Genomic DNA, 17,116 nt, shown 5'->3' with positions numbered 1-17,116 from the left:
TGACTCAATTTTTACTATGGCTGAGTAAAGAAACTGAAAATTTTGCAAACCGAATCGGTCTAGACCAATCTGGTAGGTTTGGTTTGTTTTTTAATTCGTGGTTTGGTTCTGGTTTGGAAAATTGGGAAATGGGTCTCTGCAGATTGGTTCCGGATTTAGGTTCATGATTTCGGATTTTTTTTGGGTGAATATGATTTCGGATTTGAACTGAATTGGAGCTAGATATTATGTTTGTTTAAGTTAATGGTAAAATAATGTGCATCTTTATACTTTGAAAGTTAATGTTTGGAAAAATCATGACAGATTAATGTTGAACAATATTTGCTTAATGTTATGTTTTTGCTTAACTGGTCAAAACTATGAGAGTAATTTGTTTGATGGGCATGTTATTATTAATTTTAAAATTTATGATATGTTGAATTGTTTTTGCAAATGTTATATGGTTTTTCTTGTGAATAGATTATGTGAAACTGTGGTTCCAAAATGAACTGAACCATGTTTAAATGGTTTGGTTTGGTTTGGTTTGGTTTGGATTGGTTCCATGAGTTTAATGGTTTGGTTTGGTTCCAATTTTTATGGAACAATAAACAATGGATTGGTTCTAGTTTCATCCCAAACCAATCCAAATCGGACCATGCTCACTCCTAATTTGTACAGCTATGATTGCATGTAGGATTTAATGAGGGAAAAGAAAAGGAAATGAAATTACTTGTTAATCTTTTTGGTTAACTAAACAAACAAATGATTTCTTTTTTGTTTTTTTGAGAAATGCCTATTCATTGTCTTTGACCATCCAAATAGAAGCAAAGAATGTAGCTTCTCTCCTTCATTGTCTTGAACCGAACAAAGCTTTAATGAAGCATATTTTTCACTTCCTGCCATAAATGTCATCGTAACCAAATGGAGGTTTTCACTGTTCCTTGACTATAAACTTATATATCTATGTGTGTTTAATTATGCCTAAATACCTTTTGGGTGACACTATTTCCTGTTTTGACTTTTGCCAATTCTAGCAGCATGAGTTTCATGAGATTTTGTTACTATTACCATACATGTGAAGTTGGTCGTTTATGTTGACATTTCTATTTTTTGCTTTCCGTTATGGAAATATGTTGTGAAAGGGTGCTTTCTTTTGTGTTTAAAGATATTACTTGCAATTATCTTTATTTGGACCTGTACCTCTCCTACAAAGTCATCATCAGTATTAGTTCTAGTTAATGATTTATTTGTTACTCTTTCTCAGGCCTGGAGGATGGCAGTATCCCATTTGGACCAGTAGAAGGTACTTTGCTGCAAATTGATTTATCATTGATTTCAGTACATTTGGTATTTTTAATTTATTTTTTGTCAAGTTAAGAGTGCAAATCTCATTTATTTTTTTAGCTTCAAAATTATTTTCTTTTCTCCTCCTGGTGAAAAAAAAAACTTTGCAAGGGTATTTAATTTTTTCTCTCTCTTAAATCATTAATAGGCTTAACGGTGCGCTTTAGTTCAAAAACCACATGTGGGTTGTGTGCTTATTTCCAAATGACTAGGCATGTCCACATGCACCAAACCACAAGCTGGTAACATGAAATTTGCCCTTGAGCTAAATTCAAATTGTTTTAGATTTATTTATATCTGACGCTATGTTTCCCCCTTTGCACTGCACTTTGATGGCTTTGCTCATAATGATCACACAATTTGTCAATTTCTTTGTGTAAATTGGTATTCAACTGGTCAACATCAGTGTCAAGTTTACACCTTGTGTTGTCAAAATGTCTATCTGAATTCAGTTATTTTTTGGGAAACTTCTTATCAGGTACTAACCTTGTGTTTCAAGAGGTTTTCTCCATTTTACTGCTCAATTTGTAGAGTGCATTGCATGCATTAATTTTCAGTTCTGGAGTTAATTGAGATCCAAATTAAATTTCTCAATATTTGGAGGGAAAAATATGATTTTGATAATGTTTGGTGTTGGGTTTGGGTCCATTAAGTTCATTAGTTCAAATGGTGGCTTCATATACCTTCTGCACAGCTGTAGATCTCTTGACCTTTTTATAAAGCTCATATGCAGTCCCTTTGTCTGAAATACATCAGGAAGCTGATACAGCATACTTGATCTGGGCTAGGAGTCACAAATGACAATGTGTTGTTTGATATATCTTGTTATTGGTGTTTTTCGGAGTCCTTTAAATAATATTATTGTAATTTTATTCTTACTGAACTTGCATAGATTTATTTGATAGAATTTGAGTCCTTTTAAGTTACTACATTGGGTCGGAGTGGTTTTAGAAGATTTTCATATGGTTTGTAGATTTGATTGCTGCAAAACAAATATTAGGCTCTCAAATATGAATATGAAATGCAGATTTAAGCCTAGATTAGGCTCTCTTCTTTCTCCTGTCCTCATCTCTCTCTCTCTCTCTCTCTCTCTCTCTCTCTCTCTGTATATATATAATATGTATTTCTCTCGTCTTATCACCCTATTGGAAGTCACTTTTTTTTTCTCTCAAATCTCTTATGTTCTCTGTGCTGTATTCTCTATCTCTGTCTGTGTATCTTATTTCTCTTCTTTCTCCTCTGTTCTTATTTCTCCTCTGTGTACCTTAAAGGGGACTTTAAGACTTTAAAGTTTCACAAAGACGCTGAACATGAAAATTTGATGTTGGCCCTAGTCAGATGATTCCATCGAAACATTGGTGGCAAATTCCTGAGAGAACTGAATAACAAAAAGAGAAAAAACAACTAAGACAAGCTATTGGAGAAAAAAAGGAAGAAATATATTAAAAAGTAGTAGGTTTTTTTACTAGACTGTACTGTTTCAAATTATTGAAAGCTTTTGTTGTGCCGAGAGTGACTAGAACACTCAACCACACCAAAGGTTGATGATGGCTATGAATATTGAGAACAAGAACTAGTTGACATGTTCTACGTGACTTATCAGTTTGAAAAGATTGGCTTTAACATCATAGTTTCTATAGTAGATATGTCACGTCATTTCCTTGGCAATTTCTAATTCATATGTGAGGTTTCAATTATGTTAGGAGGGACTAGGTATGCCGTGCTATTGGTACATGCCTTTCTATAACTTTTTTCTGGCTTGAATTTTTAAACATGCTTGTGCTCTGTGTTCAGCTGGTGGCCAGTCAACGGTCAACCTCGAAAGACCTTTGGATCATGATGGTGACCCTCTTGCCATTACTGCTGCTGATGCAGTTGCAGCCAGTGGAGTGCCCCCTTGGAACTGGAGAGAAACCCCTGTAAATGGTGTCTATCTAATTCTTTTTTTTGTTCTTCTTTTTTTGATATGTAGAAACGGTATCTGTCAAATTTTGGTGGTGATGTTCAATCATTTTACATTTTCTAGCAAAGTATGTTTGAAAAAAATACTCATTCTTCTTAATGTACATTTTCCGGCAAAGTATCAAATTTTATTTATTTTTTGTTGGGAAAAAGAATGACTTTAGTGGCTAGTGGAAAGTGTTTTTAATAGTTTTATTTAAGGCACATACATTTTGGATTTTTGGGTCACTATTTTTTTGTGGGAAAAAGATAGGCATTGCTTCAAAACTACTGAATGTTTTACAAACCAAACCTATGTGTGTGGTGTGTAAAATATCCAGTAGTTTAGTAAGGGTCCGGTAGCAAAACTGTTTTTTGTGTGCCTTGCAAACATCTAATGGTACACTTTCATTGCTGGAGTTTCTAAGCCTTCACCTGTATGCATAGTGATCATTATGCCTTTGACTTGATTCATCTTCTCACTTATTTCAGTTTGAAACATGATGTTTCTTTTTATTTTTTTATTTTCATGGCAGGTGGTGAGGGCCACTCTGCCTATGGTGGGAGGGTCATAACAGTCAAGTGGGGTGAGCACATTAGAAGGATTGGTATTGATGGAACTGCAGATGCAATCAAGGAGGCAATCAGGTCTGCTTTTCGCTTACGAACTAAACGGGCATTTTGCTTGGAAGATGAGGATAATGTAATTCGGAGTCTTGACAGGAACATGCCTTTGGGCAATTACACTCTTCACCTTGATGAAGGTAAAAATGGACATCCTTTTAGTTTTAACACATATCTGCAACTTTGGTAGCAAGGATTTGGTTAAGTGAGTTTTTATTTTTTATTTATTTTTCCCTCTCGTTTCTGTATGGTAGGAATCTCAATAAAAGTATGCCTCTATGATGATTCTGACCGAATGGCTGTTCGAACTGAAGACAAAACACTGTATACTGAAGATGAATTTCGGGATTTTCTCTCACGTAATGGCTTTACAGGTTTGAGGGAGATAAATGGCTATAGAACCTTTGATAATTTGGATGATCTCCGGCCTGGTGCAATGTACCAGGGGGTGAGTTCTGGGTGACTAGAGCTTTGTTATCTATGAACAAAGTGCTTAAAAATCATATATTAAAATCGGTTTTAGGCTCCCACCCCCCGGGGTCACAAAACAAGCTAGTGTAAATTCCATTACCATCTGAGATCTGAGTGATAGCATTGTGAATACATGCAATGTGGTCTCTTAGATGGGTGTCTTGTATTTTTCCATGCTTGAGTTCATTTCATGGAAATTTTGTTTATTGACCATGATATTCTATGCTGTACCATACCATTAGGCCAATCCTTTGGTCTTGTGCATTGCTAGCTTACCTATGAGAAAATTGATAATGATTATGATGAGAATAGTGTAATGCTTTAGACAGGGTTGAGATGATGCCATGTGGAGCATTTTTTTTGGGGTCAGTTTTCATATTCTGTTTTTTTCCTTACAATAATGTCAGGTATGATCTCTGTAGCAGCTAGAAAAGTCTGGGAAATTGAAAGAGTAATTCCTTTACGTACAATGAGTTGTGTGGATAAGAAAGTGGCAGTTTCTAACCTCAAGAACTGATTATACGTTCTTTGTGTTCAAGAACAGTGTTTTTGGCTTTATGTTCTCTGTTTGTTTGACGATGATTGTAGCTTCTTGGGCAGTAGCTGCACTTATGCTAATATTACATTGGAGAATATAGAAATAGAGAGAAAATAGATATGCAGATTTGGATCAACAGAGGGAGGAGAAGCAACAAGGGCAGTGGTGGCAGAACAGTGATGCTTGCAATGCATGGAAGCAGAGTGCTTGAACAGTGAATGGTTAACAACAACTCAGATCTGGATCACTGAGGTTTGAATGATTGAAATAGATGTCGGTGGATGGCGGCTGAGGAAGTGCCAGCGAAGGTGGTGACAAGAGGCAGCAACTGAGAAGAGAACAGAGAATGAGAGACCGTACAGAGAGTTGTACAGAGAGTTGTGGAGAGGAGAAAATATTATAGGGCTTTTAAAGGTTTTGAGATTGACCATTTACAACAATTTTTTTTTTTTAAAATATTTTTATTATTCTAAAATTAAAAAAAAAAAATAAAAGTAGCAAGCAAATTTTCAATGAATTAGAACCTAATCAAAAAACTTGAAGAGTGGTTTCTAATTTTCTCCTAATTAAAAAAAAGTTACTCAAAATAAAAAAAAGAGCCAAAAAAAAAAATTCGCGAAGAGGCTGATACAATAGATTACCCAAAAATAGGAAAAAAAAAAGAAAAAAAAAAAGAAAAGTCCTGATATGGTGGATCGGATAGAAGAAACACGTGATGTCGACAGTCATTTACAGTATTTGGTTTGAGTTTTTTAAATTAAATTTTTTAATTTTCGTATTTTTTTATTTTTAGTAAATATTTTTAAAATTTTGAATATTTTTTTTTACTTTTTCAAATACATCTTATTTAGATGTTTTTAAAAAGTAAAAAAATTATGAAAAAATATTTTTAAAAATTAAAAAATACATAAAATTATAAAATATGTATTGAATTTTTGTATTTTTTTTTTATATTTTTGGTATTTAATGAATTTTAAAAAAAAAATTTACAATTTTTTTATTTTTTAAGTATATTTATGTTAGATGTTTTTAAAAAGTAAAAAATTTACATAAAATATTAAAAAAATTTAATAAAAATAAAAAAATACGAAAAATAAGAGTGTAAAATATTTTAAAAACTGTTTTTAAAAAATTGATAACCAAGCAAAGTTATTGAAATTAAGGGTGATGCAACCAGTCTCGGGAGTCCGTCTATGGTGCTGCTGAGTCCCTGATCTGACCTCTAAGCGAGTGGTCCCACTTTAAAAGTTCCGTATATTAATTCAACTCACGACACATCCGGCCACGTTCCCTCCTGTCCGTTTGTCTATAATATAACGTCCTCCTCCCCTTACATATATATATATATATAGCTTCCTAGTTGCATACACATTTCCCCATCGTGATCACTCTAACCCTAGGCTACCATTACCAACACCACTACTACTCTATCTCATTTCACTTTGTTTGCGAAGACCATGGGCAAAATCAAAATCGGAATCAACGGTAAGTGATCTGATCTGTTCATCACATTTGCATTCGATCATTATGCATAACACAATACGATTTTGATCTGAGGTTATTTGTGTTGTGTTGTTTCAGGATTTGGAAGGATCGGCCGTTTGGTGGCGAGAGTAGCTCTTCAGAGCGACGATGTCGAACTCGTCGCCGTTAACGATCCGTTCATCACTACTGATTACATGGTAAAAATCACCATTTCTCTCACATTATTGATGATGATATCCATCATGATTATATGGATCGCTGGACTGTCTCGTTGTTCGCTATTTTTTTTATTTTATTTGATTGACATTTAGTGTAAAACGCATCAATCAGTCGCCATTCAAATTCTGATCTATTGTAGTTTCAATCTGAACTAATCATCATAGATTTATGTGATACATGATTCTTATTTTGGAAATGTGTATTAGTGACATGTTTGTAATGTGAAACTACGTAGTGGTTTCAGAATTTCTGTGATTTTGTTGTATTCATGTTATTTGCTTGGATGAAGTATATTTCATATCTATATATAATGTTTGCATATGTAAATTCATGGAACTAGCCCAACCACGCTGTGTTGTTGGAAATTTTTAGTTTCGTCCTAGGATGTGCTTTTGTCTAATCAAATGTTGTGAGATAACTTTACTGGATGCAACATAATCATGCAAAATTAAAGAGTCAATATAGAATTCATGCCACATACATAAGCACATGTATATAGAGACAGAATGTGTGAGTGAGGTTGCTTTTGTTTGAGTTTTGAAGAAACTTCTTGACAAAGAAAGTTCCTAGGTAAATTAGCATTAGACTATCTAGATGAATTGTTTTGCTCTAGCTTTTAATTTCCACATAGCTATATAATATGCATAACTTTTTTTTCTTCTTCTCTCTTTTTATCATGGACAATGGATTATTTGAACCCTGATAACCATTTCAGTGGCCCCAAGTCACCACTAGGCCATGAAATCAATTATTGGATATCCATCTTTTGTTAACTTGATTTTGATTTTGTGCTGTACAGACCTACATGTTTAAATATGATAGTGTTCACGGCCAATGGAAAAAGAATGAGCTTAAGGTTAAGGATTCCAAGACCCTTCTCTTTGGCGACAAACCTGTCAGAGTCTTTGGTTCGAGGTATAAACTGGTTCTCCATCTTTATATTTCAATTTTTTAAAAATCACATCCTCTGATTATTGATTATATTTTCTTTGCTTGTTATTTAGAAACCCAGAGGAGATTCCGTGGGGTGAGGTTGGAGCTGAATATGTTGTTGAGTCCACAGGAGTTTTTACTGACAAGGACAAAGCTGCTGCACATTTGAAGGTTTGCCTTAATTTGCTGCTCTCTTAATATGCATTTTGGCTCATGCACACATATTTGAATGATATTGTTGATGAAATTCATCTGTATTGATGTCTGATAATAACTTTTTCATGAAAGTGTTTCATGTTGAATTTGTTTTCATGTTTGGCTACATAGACCTTAGTTATTATTATTATTATATTCATAATCTAATCTTGTAATTGCTTCATATAATGCTTGTTCTGGTGCAATCTCCTGCACCTAAATCTGAATGTTCTTTTGCACATTATGCTCAGTGGACATTGTCGAGGGTCATTTTTTAAATTTTATTTATTTATTTTGTTGGTTGGTTGATGTTAATCAGTATTGCCCCGTTTTTTGTTTGATTACCAGGGTGGCGCAAAGAAGGTTGTCATTTCTGCTCCGAGTAAGGATGCTCCAATGTTTGTTATGGGTGTCAATGAGAAGGAATACAAATCAGATATTGACATTGTTTCCAACGCTAGTTGCACTACCAACTGTCTTGCTCCATTGGCAAAGGTTGCTTTTGTACTTGGTTTCAGTTTATATCATAACAAAAGACTGGAATTCCTATCTTATGTTTCTTGCATATAAATTGCTACAGGTTATTAATGACAAATTTGGCATTGTCGAAGGCCTCATGACCACAGTGCATTCAATTACTGGTACTACTCATTGTCCTTTTTTCTTTAGATAAAGTGAACTTTTTTATCTTATTATTTCATGCCTTTCAGCAACACAAAAGACTGTTGATGGTCCATCAATGAAGGATTGGAGAGGTGGAAGAGCTGCCTCTTTCAACATTATCCCTAGCAGTACAGGAGCTGCCAAGGTATTCAGATGATTTGTGTCTATGGAATGAATTGCAGTTTTATTTAAATAATTTGTAGATGGCAGAATGCTTTGCATATCTATGTTTGGTATCACATAGCATAGGCGGTAGAGTAGGATATTTGTTTCAATGTTGGACACATGATAAAAAAAAGAAAAAAAGAAAATTCTATTAATTATTTTATTTTTATCTATATTTTGTTTGTACGAGGCATTGTGATGTTTTTTCTTTATCATGACCTTTTGTGTGTGTGCGCATGAAGGCTGTGGGGAAAGTTCTGCCTGCACTAAATGGAAAGCTGACTGGAATGGCTTTCCGTGTTCCCACCGTGGATGTCTCAGTGGTTGACCTCACTGCGAGGATTGAGAAGAAGGCTTCCTATGATGAGATCAAAGCTGCTATCAAGTAAGGATAATTTACTCTAGAATTTCTTTAAAAAAATTTAACAAATTAACTGAGAGAGAGCCAAGTAGCGGATTATGTGATCCAGGATCCCTTTTGGTTTGTAATTGTTTTGTAGGGAGGCTTCGGAGGGTAGTTTGAAGGGAATCCTTGGTTACACTGAGGATGATGTAGTGTCAACCGACTTTATTGGTGATTGCAGGTAAGGAGGTGTATACTGTTTATCATTTTTTATTTTTTTGTCATTTTGAGATAATTTGTTCTGTGATTGTAAAACTGTCCCTCGGCAAGTGTGCAATACTTTGAAACTCTTTGTTTGTATATGAATGTTTTTATATTGATAACCAAACCAAATCAAGCTTTAAGTCCCATCAAATAAGGTCGGCTACTTGAATCTTTCTTCTCCACACGGTTCTATCAAAAGTTATTTCGTTGGTCAAATTAAGTATATTTACATCTCTATTTACAACGCTAGCCAACGTTAATCTAGGCTTATCCCGTCCCTTAACACTTCCATCTACCGTTACAGCATCACATCGCATCTCTTTACTATTGCCTATGTTGGTCTCCATTGAACATGACTAAATTTTTTCAATCGATTCTCTCTCAATTTATCTTCTATCGGTGTTACTCCTACATATTCCCGAATACACTCATTCCTAATTTTGTCTTGTCTAGTTTTGCCACATATCCACTTTAGCATCTTCATCTCAGCCACACTCATCTTACCTATATGTTGTTACTTGGTTGCCCAACACTCCATCACATACAACATCGCTGGTCTAATAGCCGTTCTATAGAATTTACCTTTTAGTCTAATGAGTATTCGTTTATCGCACAGTACCCCAGAAGTACTTCTCCAATTACACCGTTCCGCCTTAATCCTATGGGCTATATTTGCATCAATCTCCCCCGTTGTTATGATAATCGATCCTAAATAACGAAAATGTTTACTCTTAGGCATTTTTTTGTTCTCAATCTTCACTTCTCCTTTGCTTTCATTGTGACTGTTACTAAATTTACACTCTATGTACTCTGTCTTAGTTCTGCTTATACGGAATTCAAACCTTTAGATTCAAGAGCTTTTTTTCAAATCTCTAACTTTGTGTTAACTTCTTCTCTAGTCTCATCCACTAGCACGATTTCATTTGCAAAAAGTATACATCATGGCACGTCATCGTGAATATTTCTCGTCAACTCATCAATAACTATCTTTTATATGGATGGAATATGTAATTATTTTTTTCTCTCTTCTTTTTTTATTTGTTTATTTATTTTTTATTTATTTATTGTTGCTGCAGTTGAATAATGCAATTCACTTTGTAAATTAATCTTTTGGCAGGTCCAGCATTTTTGATGCCAAGGCTGGCATTGCATTGAATGAGAACTTTGTGAAGTTTGTCTCTTGGTATGACAACGAATGGGGTTACAGGTTAGTACTTCCAGGAGAAATGTCTCATTTGTTTGTTTTAGTTTTAATTATGTGACGGGGATGTGTGGAGATACCTTTTTGTCCATAATTTCTAACCTTTGTTTATCTGTTGCAGCAACCGGGTGATTGACTTGATTCGACACATGGCCTCTGCTTAATGAGCTTCTTTGGCGCTGATCCCGAGCATACCATGAAGATTAGTACTGTTCCATGGTTAGGGAGTTCAGTTTGGAATAATTTTGCTGTTCAAACACTATACCAATATTTGACACAGAAGTTAAAGAGCGATGTCTTCTTGCGTTTTTTTGGGGGTTTAAAAATTAAAATTGCCCCATGTTTTTGTTTAGTGCAAATTCAGATTCTGCCATTATTTCTATGTTGGTGCGAATCCAAACCTGAGGTTTTTAGTGACAATTGAAGGCTTTTCCTTTCACTTTTTTGCTTGAAAATCTTTCCATTTGGTATTTTCCTGCTTTGCTTTATTTTTTGGAGTTTATTTTCTAATTGTTCTTTACATAAATTTCATATCATTTCCTTTGCATAGCATTGCTGCAGACTGAATGTTGCAGCAGTGGTAACAATGTAACAGTAGTATGCACCTTCCGTAGATTGCTTGGTTTTTCTTTTTTTTGTTTTTTTTGAGAGCCACGTAGATTGGCATGATTACTTGACTTATCATTTGGTAAGTACTTTCTTAATTAGTTTTTTTTTTTTGAATTGGGATTTTTTTTAAGTAAAAGCTCGTTGCGATGGACTTTTTAAATTTTTTTTTTTAATTTTTATAAAAAAAAAATAAATTATTTAAATGTAATATTTTATATTATTAACTTTTTAAATTTATTTTGTCTTTTAATGACTAATTTAGCCCCAATCTCTTTAGCCAAACAATTCTACTTCCTCCCTATAAAAGTGTTAATAGGAGGGAGAGAAACACAACGTGCATGAAATATGAATTTACTGGAATAAAACCCTTCACTAATTGCATCCAACATGACAGATACATTATCACAATTTCTTCTAATTAAAAACATGCGGCTCATCTAGAAAAATCTGACATAAAGTGGATTGCTATGTGCAGGTTGCCCCTCTTATTATCATTATTTTTTTCTTTTACCAAGAATTTAACAATGTGACAAAATCAGATCAGATAACAGATTCATGTATTTCACCATTTTTGATAAGCAGCAGCCTTTATTGAAATATGGGGGGATATCTATCAAATATTGCAATGGTTGTATTTCCCCCCAGATGTTCAAAAGCTAAGTGTATTCCATAACCAATGTTCTAAAAGTAGTAATTCATTTTCAATATAACACTACAAAATAAAGCCTCCCAAAAGAACTTGTTCAGGTCTCAAATATCTAGTAGAATGTAATAATATGCCACACAAAGCAAGTAAACTGTGAGGCATCAGCAATAATCCAAAACCCGAATATCATGCACCAACAAGCCCTACAAGTAAAGAAAAAAGAAGAACAATCAAAATCTATAAAATAAAGCCAACAAGCAAAGTAGTGATGCCCTAAAGGTAATATTACATCAGGAGCTTGAATTCAAGTACACAGATGACCAGAGTAATAGCTATTGCATAAACAGAATGTTCAGGAGAAATAAAGGAGGGAAATCTTGAAAATAAAGTAAGTAATCTGACAAACAAAAGACGCACTCACTCTTTGCGACCGCTTTGTCAGGTTAGTATAATGTAGCTAGTTGCCCTTAAAACTAAAAAGAAGCCATTCCACTAAACTAGAAACCCGGGTTGGCAAAATGCCAATTTATTTATGGGTCATAATTACTCAATCTACAAACATTATCAGCAAAATTCTAACAAGAACATACTTCTTCATAGAATAAAAATCCAAAGTACATATATTTCAAGGTAAGGGAGATAAGTCTTTCATAACAAATTCCGAGGGTTATGCATGCTGAAAATTAATACATATATTGCAATGTTTTAAGAACTGGACTGGACCGGCCGGTTCAACCGGTAGAACTGTTGACTGGACCTAGTTCCGATCCGAAAGATCTTCAAAAACCAGACTAGGCCAAAAACCGGCCTTGTTTGTAAAAACCGGTGGTTCAACCAGTAAAACCGGCGAACCGGTGCCGGTTCTCGACCAACCCGTCGGTTTTTTTTTTTAATTCTTTTTAAAAAAAAATTCTTCTTTTCTTTTCTCTTTCTTTCTTTCTTATATATATATATATATCAAAATTTTAACTAAAAACTCTCACTTCAAGAGTTTTCTCTCATAAGGAGTCTCATTAGAAACTTGAAGAAATTATGAAAGTCTATTCCTATTTATAGGAAAAAAATTGTTCAAAGAGAACCTAAAAATTCAATGTAGGATTTAATCAAGTTGTTTGAATCATATTTGATTAGTGGGAAAGCTGAAAATTTCATTTCCCTCCAAAATTAAATCTAACATTCAATTTGGAGGAAATATTTAATTTTTTAAATTTCTTTAAAACTAGTCTTCTTCTTTTTTTTTTATATATCAATTATGACTTTATTAAATATTTTTAGTAAATATTATGCAACACTTTTTTTTATTTATTATTTTAGTAATTATATATATTTTTATTTATTTATAATTATAATTATATAATATTAATTATGACGTCACGGTTCAACTGCTTCGACCCGACAGTTGAATCAGTGATCCGTCCACACGGTCTCTTTTCCGGTTCGCTCACCGGTCCGGTTTTAAAATATTGATAGATTTTATCAAACCTTACAGGAATGAAGTTAAGTAATTAAAAATTCTTTATGGAAATATTTGACTAATAATTAGCAAAAAGAAAAGATCTTAGAATCTACAAGAACACCACGCATCAATTAATATTCATTTTATTTCCCATCATTTTCTAATATCACTTTTTGAGGGTGTAACACATGCCTAGACGTACTGGCTGTCTTAAACTTCCTAGACAAGCTTCCATATAAGTGACAGACTAATACATAATATACATTGGCAAAACCCTTCCACATCTTTTCAGTTGAATTTAGACATTCCAGATTCATAGTGAATTAAGGAGAATAATCCAACTATGCATCAAACCAAGTATTTCACTAGGTTACTAGTTTGTAAGTCCAAAATTACCTAATAAATCCATCAAATAATGCTTCCCATTGTACAACTTGTAAAATGATTCAATTACTAATATGCTAAAATAATTTTAAATTGGAACCGATTTTAACCTGTAACGAATCAAGAATATAAAACAATACCTCACTATAGAGATGTCAATCTTAAGCCAAAAATTCAAGACATCAGAGATGCAACCATGTCTATACTGAAATGATAAGAAAGCCTGAAAATTCAAATGCACCGAACAGCCAAAAGGAAAAAAGATGAAATTGATCCACAGCCCACTTTCTCACCATGGTCGGACCCACTAATACCAGATGGAGGGTACAGGACACATTAAAAAGGGAATGAATTTGGCAGGCCCCAAGACTATGGCATAGTAAGTAGCTACAAGTCCGAATGTTAAAAGCCGAAGGCCAATGACCTTAGTTGCAGGAATCGTCCAACTAGGTGGCGATTCTGAGTAAGAATCGCGATTTCGCGTTTCTTAGAGAGAAACGTGTAGGAATTGCGTTTCTGTGCAAAGAGAAACGCGATTTAGTCCAAGACGGGGTCGTAAAGGGGAAAGAGAGAGAGAGAGAGAGAGAGAGAGAGAGAGACCCTAGCCTTCCATGTCGAAATGAGAGGAAGAAGGGTTTTTCAGAGAAACTTACAGTGAACAATGGTAGGGTTTCTCAGACACATCTTCGATTCAGTCAACGAAGATAGCCTTCGATCTCTGTTACATCTCCTCTGATCTAGTCACGATCTCCGCTGATCTGGTCACGATCTCCTCTTCACTCTCTGTCTTCATCTCTCTCGACCTCCTCTTCTGTCTCTCTGTCTTCATCTCTCTCGATCTCCTCTGATCTGGTCGTCTTCGTCTTCGTCTTCTTCTTCCTCTCTCTCTCTCTCTCTCTCTCTCTCTCTTTCGTCGATCAGATCTGTCCCCTCCCGTTTGTAACTAATGAGTATAATAAATAATATAATTTGTTATATAATAAATAATATAATTTGTTATATTTAAATAATATAATTATAATATGATTCGTTATATAATAAATAATATAATTTGTTATATAATAAATCTAATTAAATCATATATAATAAAAAAATTTAATAAAATTTATAAAATAAATCATCTAATTTTTTATTAATTATTTTAACATATTTTATTATTCCTTATTTGTTATATTTTTTTATTTATAATATATATATCAATTAAAAATAAAAAAATAAATTAACAATAACATATTATTTAAAAAATATAATAAATAAATAAAATAATTAATGTGTATTATAAAAAATATTTATGAAAAAACTTTTAATCTGTATTAATATATATATATATATATATATATTACCGCTCCCCGAGGCGTTCCCAACCTAAGAAACTTCTATCAGCTCACGCTTCCCCGCTCCCGCTCCTGCTCCCGCTTCGTGCAACTAAGCCAATGACACTAGCTAACCAACTGAGAGAGCTCCCCTAAATGGGATGATGGTAGTTGCCCCCTCTCCCCCTTTTGGAACATATGCATGTTTCAATACACTTATTGAACCTAAACTTTTCGCACTCCTTTCTCCGAGTCAAGTATTTCGCTGGCTTAGTAAAAGCGTGAAGGAAGCCACCTTACCTTGTTTACCCCCTCAAGTTCTTTAATTTGAAGGAGGCTTCTATGCCCACCTTTCTTTATGCTGAAGGCCGGTTGAAATGATTTCAATCTTTCCTTGTTACTACTTTTATTATGCATTCATATATATATAATGAAGAAGACAACTGCATGCACACAAACGATTAAGGCAGAGCAACTCCATCACCCACATAAGCTCATGATGAAAAGAGGACTTCCACCTATCACGGGTTTTAGTCACCATTTTGTATCACAGGGTACATAGCAAGAAATTACTTGCTATCATTAACTCCTTAACAATTATCTCCAAACAAGGAAACCAATCATAAATATCCATGTAGGCGAGTGATACAAAACAATGACAACAAATTGGTGTCTAATAAAAAACCTATCATGAAATGACACTTCAATACAGATTGAAATCAAACCGGGTGACAACAGCCCATTCCAGATGCATTTCAGCAAAGAGTTCAAATTAATCGTAAGAAAGGGCACAACCAAAATGGTCTTCGACCATTGGATAATCTGTATAAAGTTAAAGCCCATCAATACTAAATTGTTTGTAGCCATAAAATAATCACTAGCAACAAGAAGCTATCCACAAAGCTGGACAAGTACATTTATACTTCAATTATAGGTCACAGAATCTGGAACTAGAGTTATATCCACATCAATGGCATCAGGTAATTTAAGGAGGACAAGAACCTAACAAACATGAATAAGGTGCCGAATCAACCTGAACTCAATTATAATCACTGTAACAAGGCCATAAACACCAACTTCAAGCATTCATGAGTTTTAAACTAAAACTAGGGTTATTGAACATACCGATTCAGCGACCAACCATGGAAGGATTGAGCCCCAACAACATGTTATTTCCATTAGGCAGGTAGGCGACATTTGGAGTTTTCGCCAAGGTCGAAGCTATCTCCCTTGAGGCCTCAATCTTCCTGAGCTCGATCAAACCCATTCCAGCAGCAGCAGTCGCTTCAGAAATCAGCTTCGCAGACTCGCTCTCTCCTTCCGCCCTAATAATCGCCGCCCTCCTCTCTTGCTCCGCTTTCGCCACAACGAATTTCGACCGCTCCGCCTCCTGCTGCGCCACCTGCTTCTGCTCCACTGCCTTCGAGAACTCAGCCCCATACGACAAGTGCGTTATCGCTACATCATCAAGCACGATGTTGAAGTCCTTCGCGCGACGAATCAAGCTCTCACGGACCAAAGCCGAGACGTGAGGACGATCAGTAAGAAGCTGATCGGCGTTGAATTGAGCAACAACAGCCTTCAACACTTCGTTGCCGATCGAAGGGAGGACTTTCTCGTCGTATTCGAGACCTAGGGTTTGGAAGATTCTGGGGAGTTGAGTGACCTCGGGGTGAGAGAGAAGACGAAGAGTGAGGTTGACCATTTGGAGATCTTTGGTGCCGGAGATGGACGAGAAGGTGTGGGGACGAGTTCGGATGTCGAAAATGTAGGGTCTCTGGAGCCATGGGACGAGGAAATGGGTTCCTTCGCCGACGGTCTCATCAATGACGCCACGAAATCGATTGAAGAGGACGGCGCGTTGGCCACCGTCGACGGTGTAAAGGGACGAGTTGAGGACTGTAGCGCCGAGACCGAGGCCGAACGCCGCCCAGGCTAGGTTGGTGAGGAAGGACATTGCTGCTTGGCTGCTACCCATCTATGGAGGAAATTGCAGAGAGAGGAGAGACATGGAGCTAGGGTTTTGGAGTGTATAGTGTTCTCCAAGCAAATTGTTTCTTCTGTAAAACCTTAACCTCTAAGAAAAATGCTTGGGAGCGCTAATTAGTGCTCCCACTAATTAGGTAGTAGTAGCAGCGGGTCTCGTCATTAATGTTGTGATGTTTTGATTTTGGAGTTGTATTTTTTTTTTTTTAATTTTTTTAATGTATTAGTGCTATTAGTGGGATGAATCATTGTTGTAACCTCTAAAATTGAAGCGGTGAGGTAGTTTGGTTGGGCCTGGTCCAGCTCATGGCCTAGACTGAGACCTGACAATATTTTGTGTCGTGATTTGGGATAAGT

The 17,116-nt window shown here is 35.2% G+C and overlaps 2 protein-coding genes and 1 pseudogene across 3 annotated transcripts; 2 read left to right on the top strand and 1 right to left on the bottom strand.

Moving 5' to 3' along the window:
- Window positions 1-1,227: 1,227 nt before the first annotated feature.
- LOC145813399 (trihelix transcription factor GT-1-like) lies at window positions 1,228-4,668 on the top strand (the record flags this gene model as incomplete). Its single annotated transcript, XM_082908724.1, has 4 exons — window positions 1,228-1,282; window positions 3,118-3,249; window positions 3,801-4,028; window positions 4,143-4,668. Coding segments are annotated over 4 exons (624 nt in total), but the record flags the coding sequence as incomplete, so codon positions are not given.
- A 1,373-nt stretch (window positions 4,669-6,041) lies between these two features.
- Window positions 6,042-10,804, top strand: LOC114259344 (glyceraldehyde-3-phosphate dehydrogenase, cytosolic). Its single transcript, XM_082908723.1, has 11 exons — window positions 6,042-6,382; window positions 6,479-6,579; window positions 7,401-7,516; window positions 7,606-7,705; window positions 8,078-8,224; window positions 8,310-8,370; window positions 8,440-8,537; window positions 8,800-8,942; window positions 9,058-9,141; window positions 10,282-10,371; window positions 10,487-10,804. The coding sequence occupies exons 1-11, from the start codon at window positions 6,355-6,357 to the stop codon at window positions 10,527-10,529; spliced, it is 1,011 nt and encodes a 336-aa protein (XP_082764849.1). The 5' UTR covers window positions 6,042-6,354; the 3' UTR covers window positions 10,530-10,804.
- Window positions 10,805-11,730: 926 nt separating this feature from the next.
- On the bottom strand, window positions 11,731-16,836 carry LOC114259345 (prohibitin-3, mitochondrial pseudogene; annotated as a pseudogene). Its single transcript, XR_014356419.1, has 2 exons — window positions 15,899-16,836; window positions 11,731-11,823 (listed from the first exon to the last, which is right to left on the bottom strand). The product of XR_014356419.1 is annotated as a prohibitin-3, mitochondrial pseudogene (transcript).
- Window positions 16,837-17,116: the final 280 nt, after the last annotated feature.

This window comes from Camellia sinensis, chromosome 15, assembly GCF_055761805.1.
Source record: "Camellia sinensis isolate YWXY chromosome 15, ASM5576180v1, whole genome shotgun sequence".
Classification (NCBI taxonomy): domain Eukaryota; kingdom Viridiplantae; phylum Streptophyta; class Magnoliopsida; order Ericales; family Theaceae; genus Camellia; species Camellia sinensis.
The sequence above is the reverse complement of the archived record's forward strand: the minus strand, read 5'-3'. Positions and strand labels throughout refer to the sequence as shown.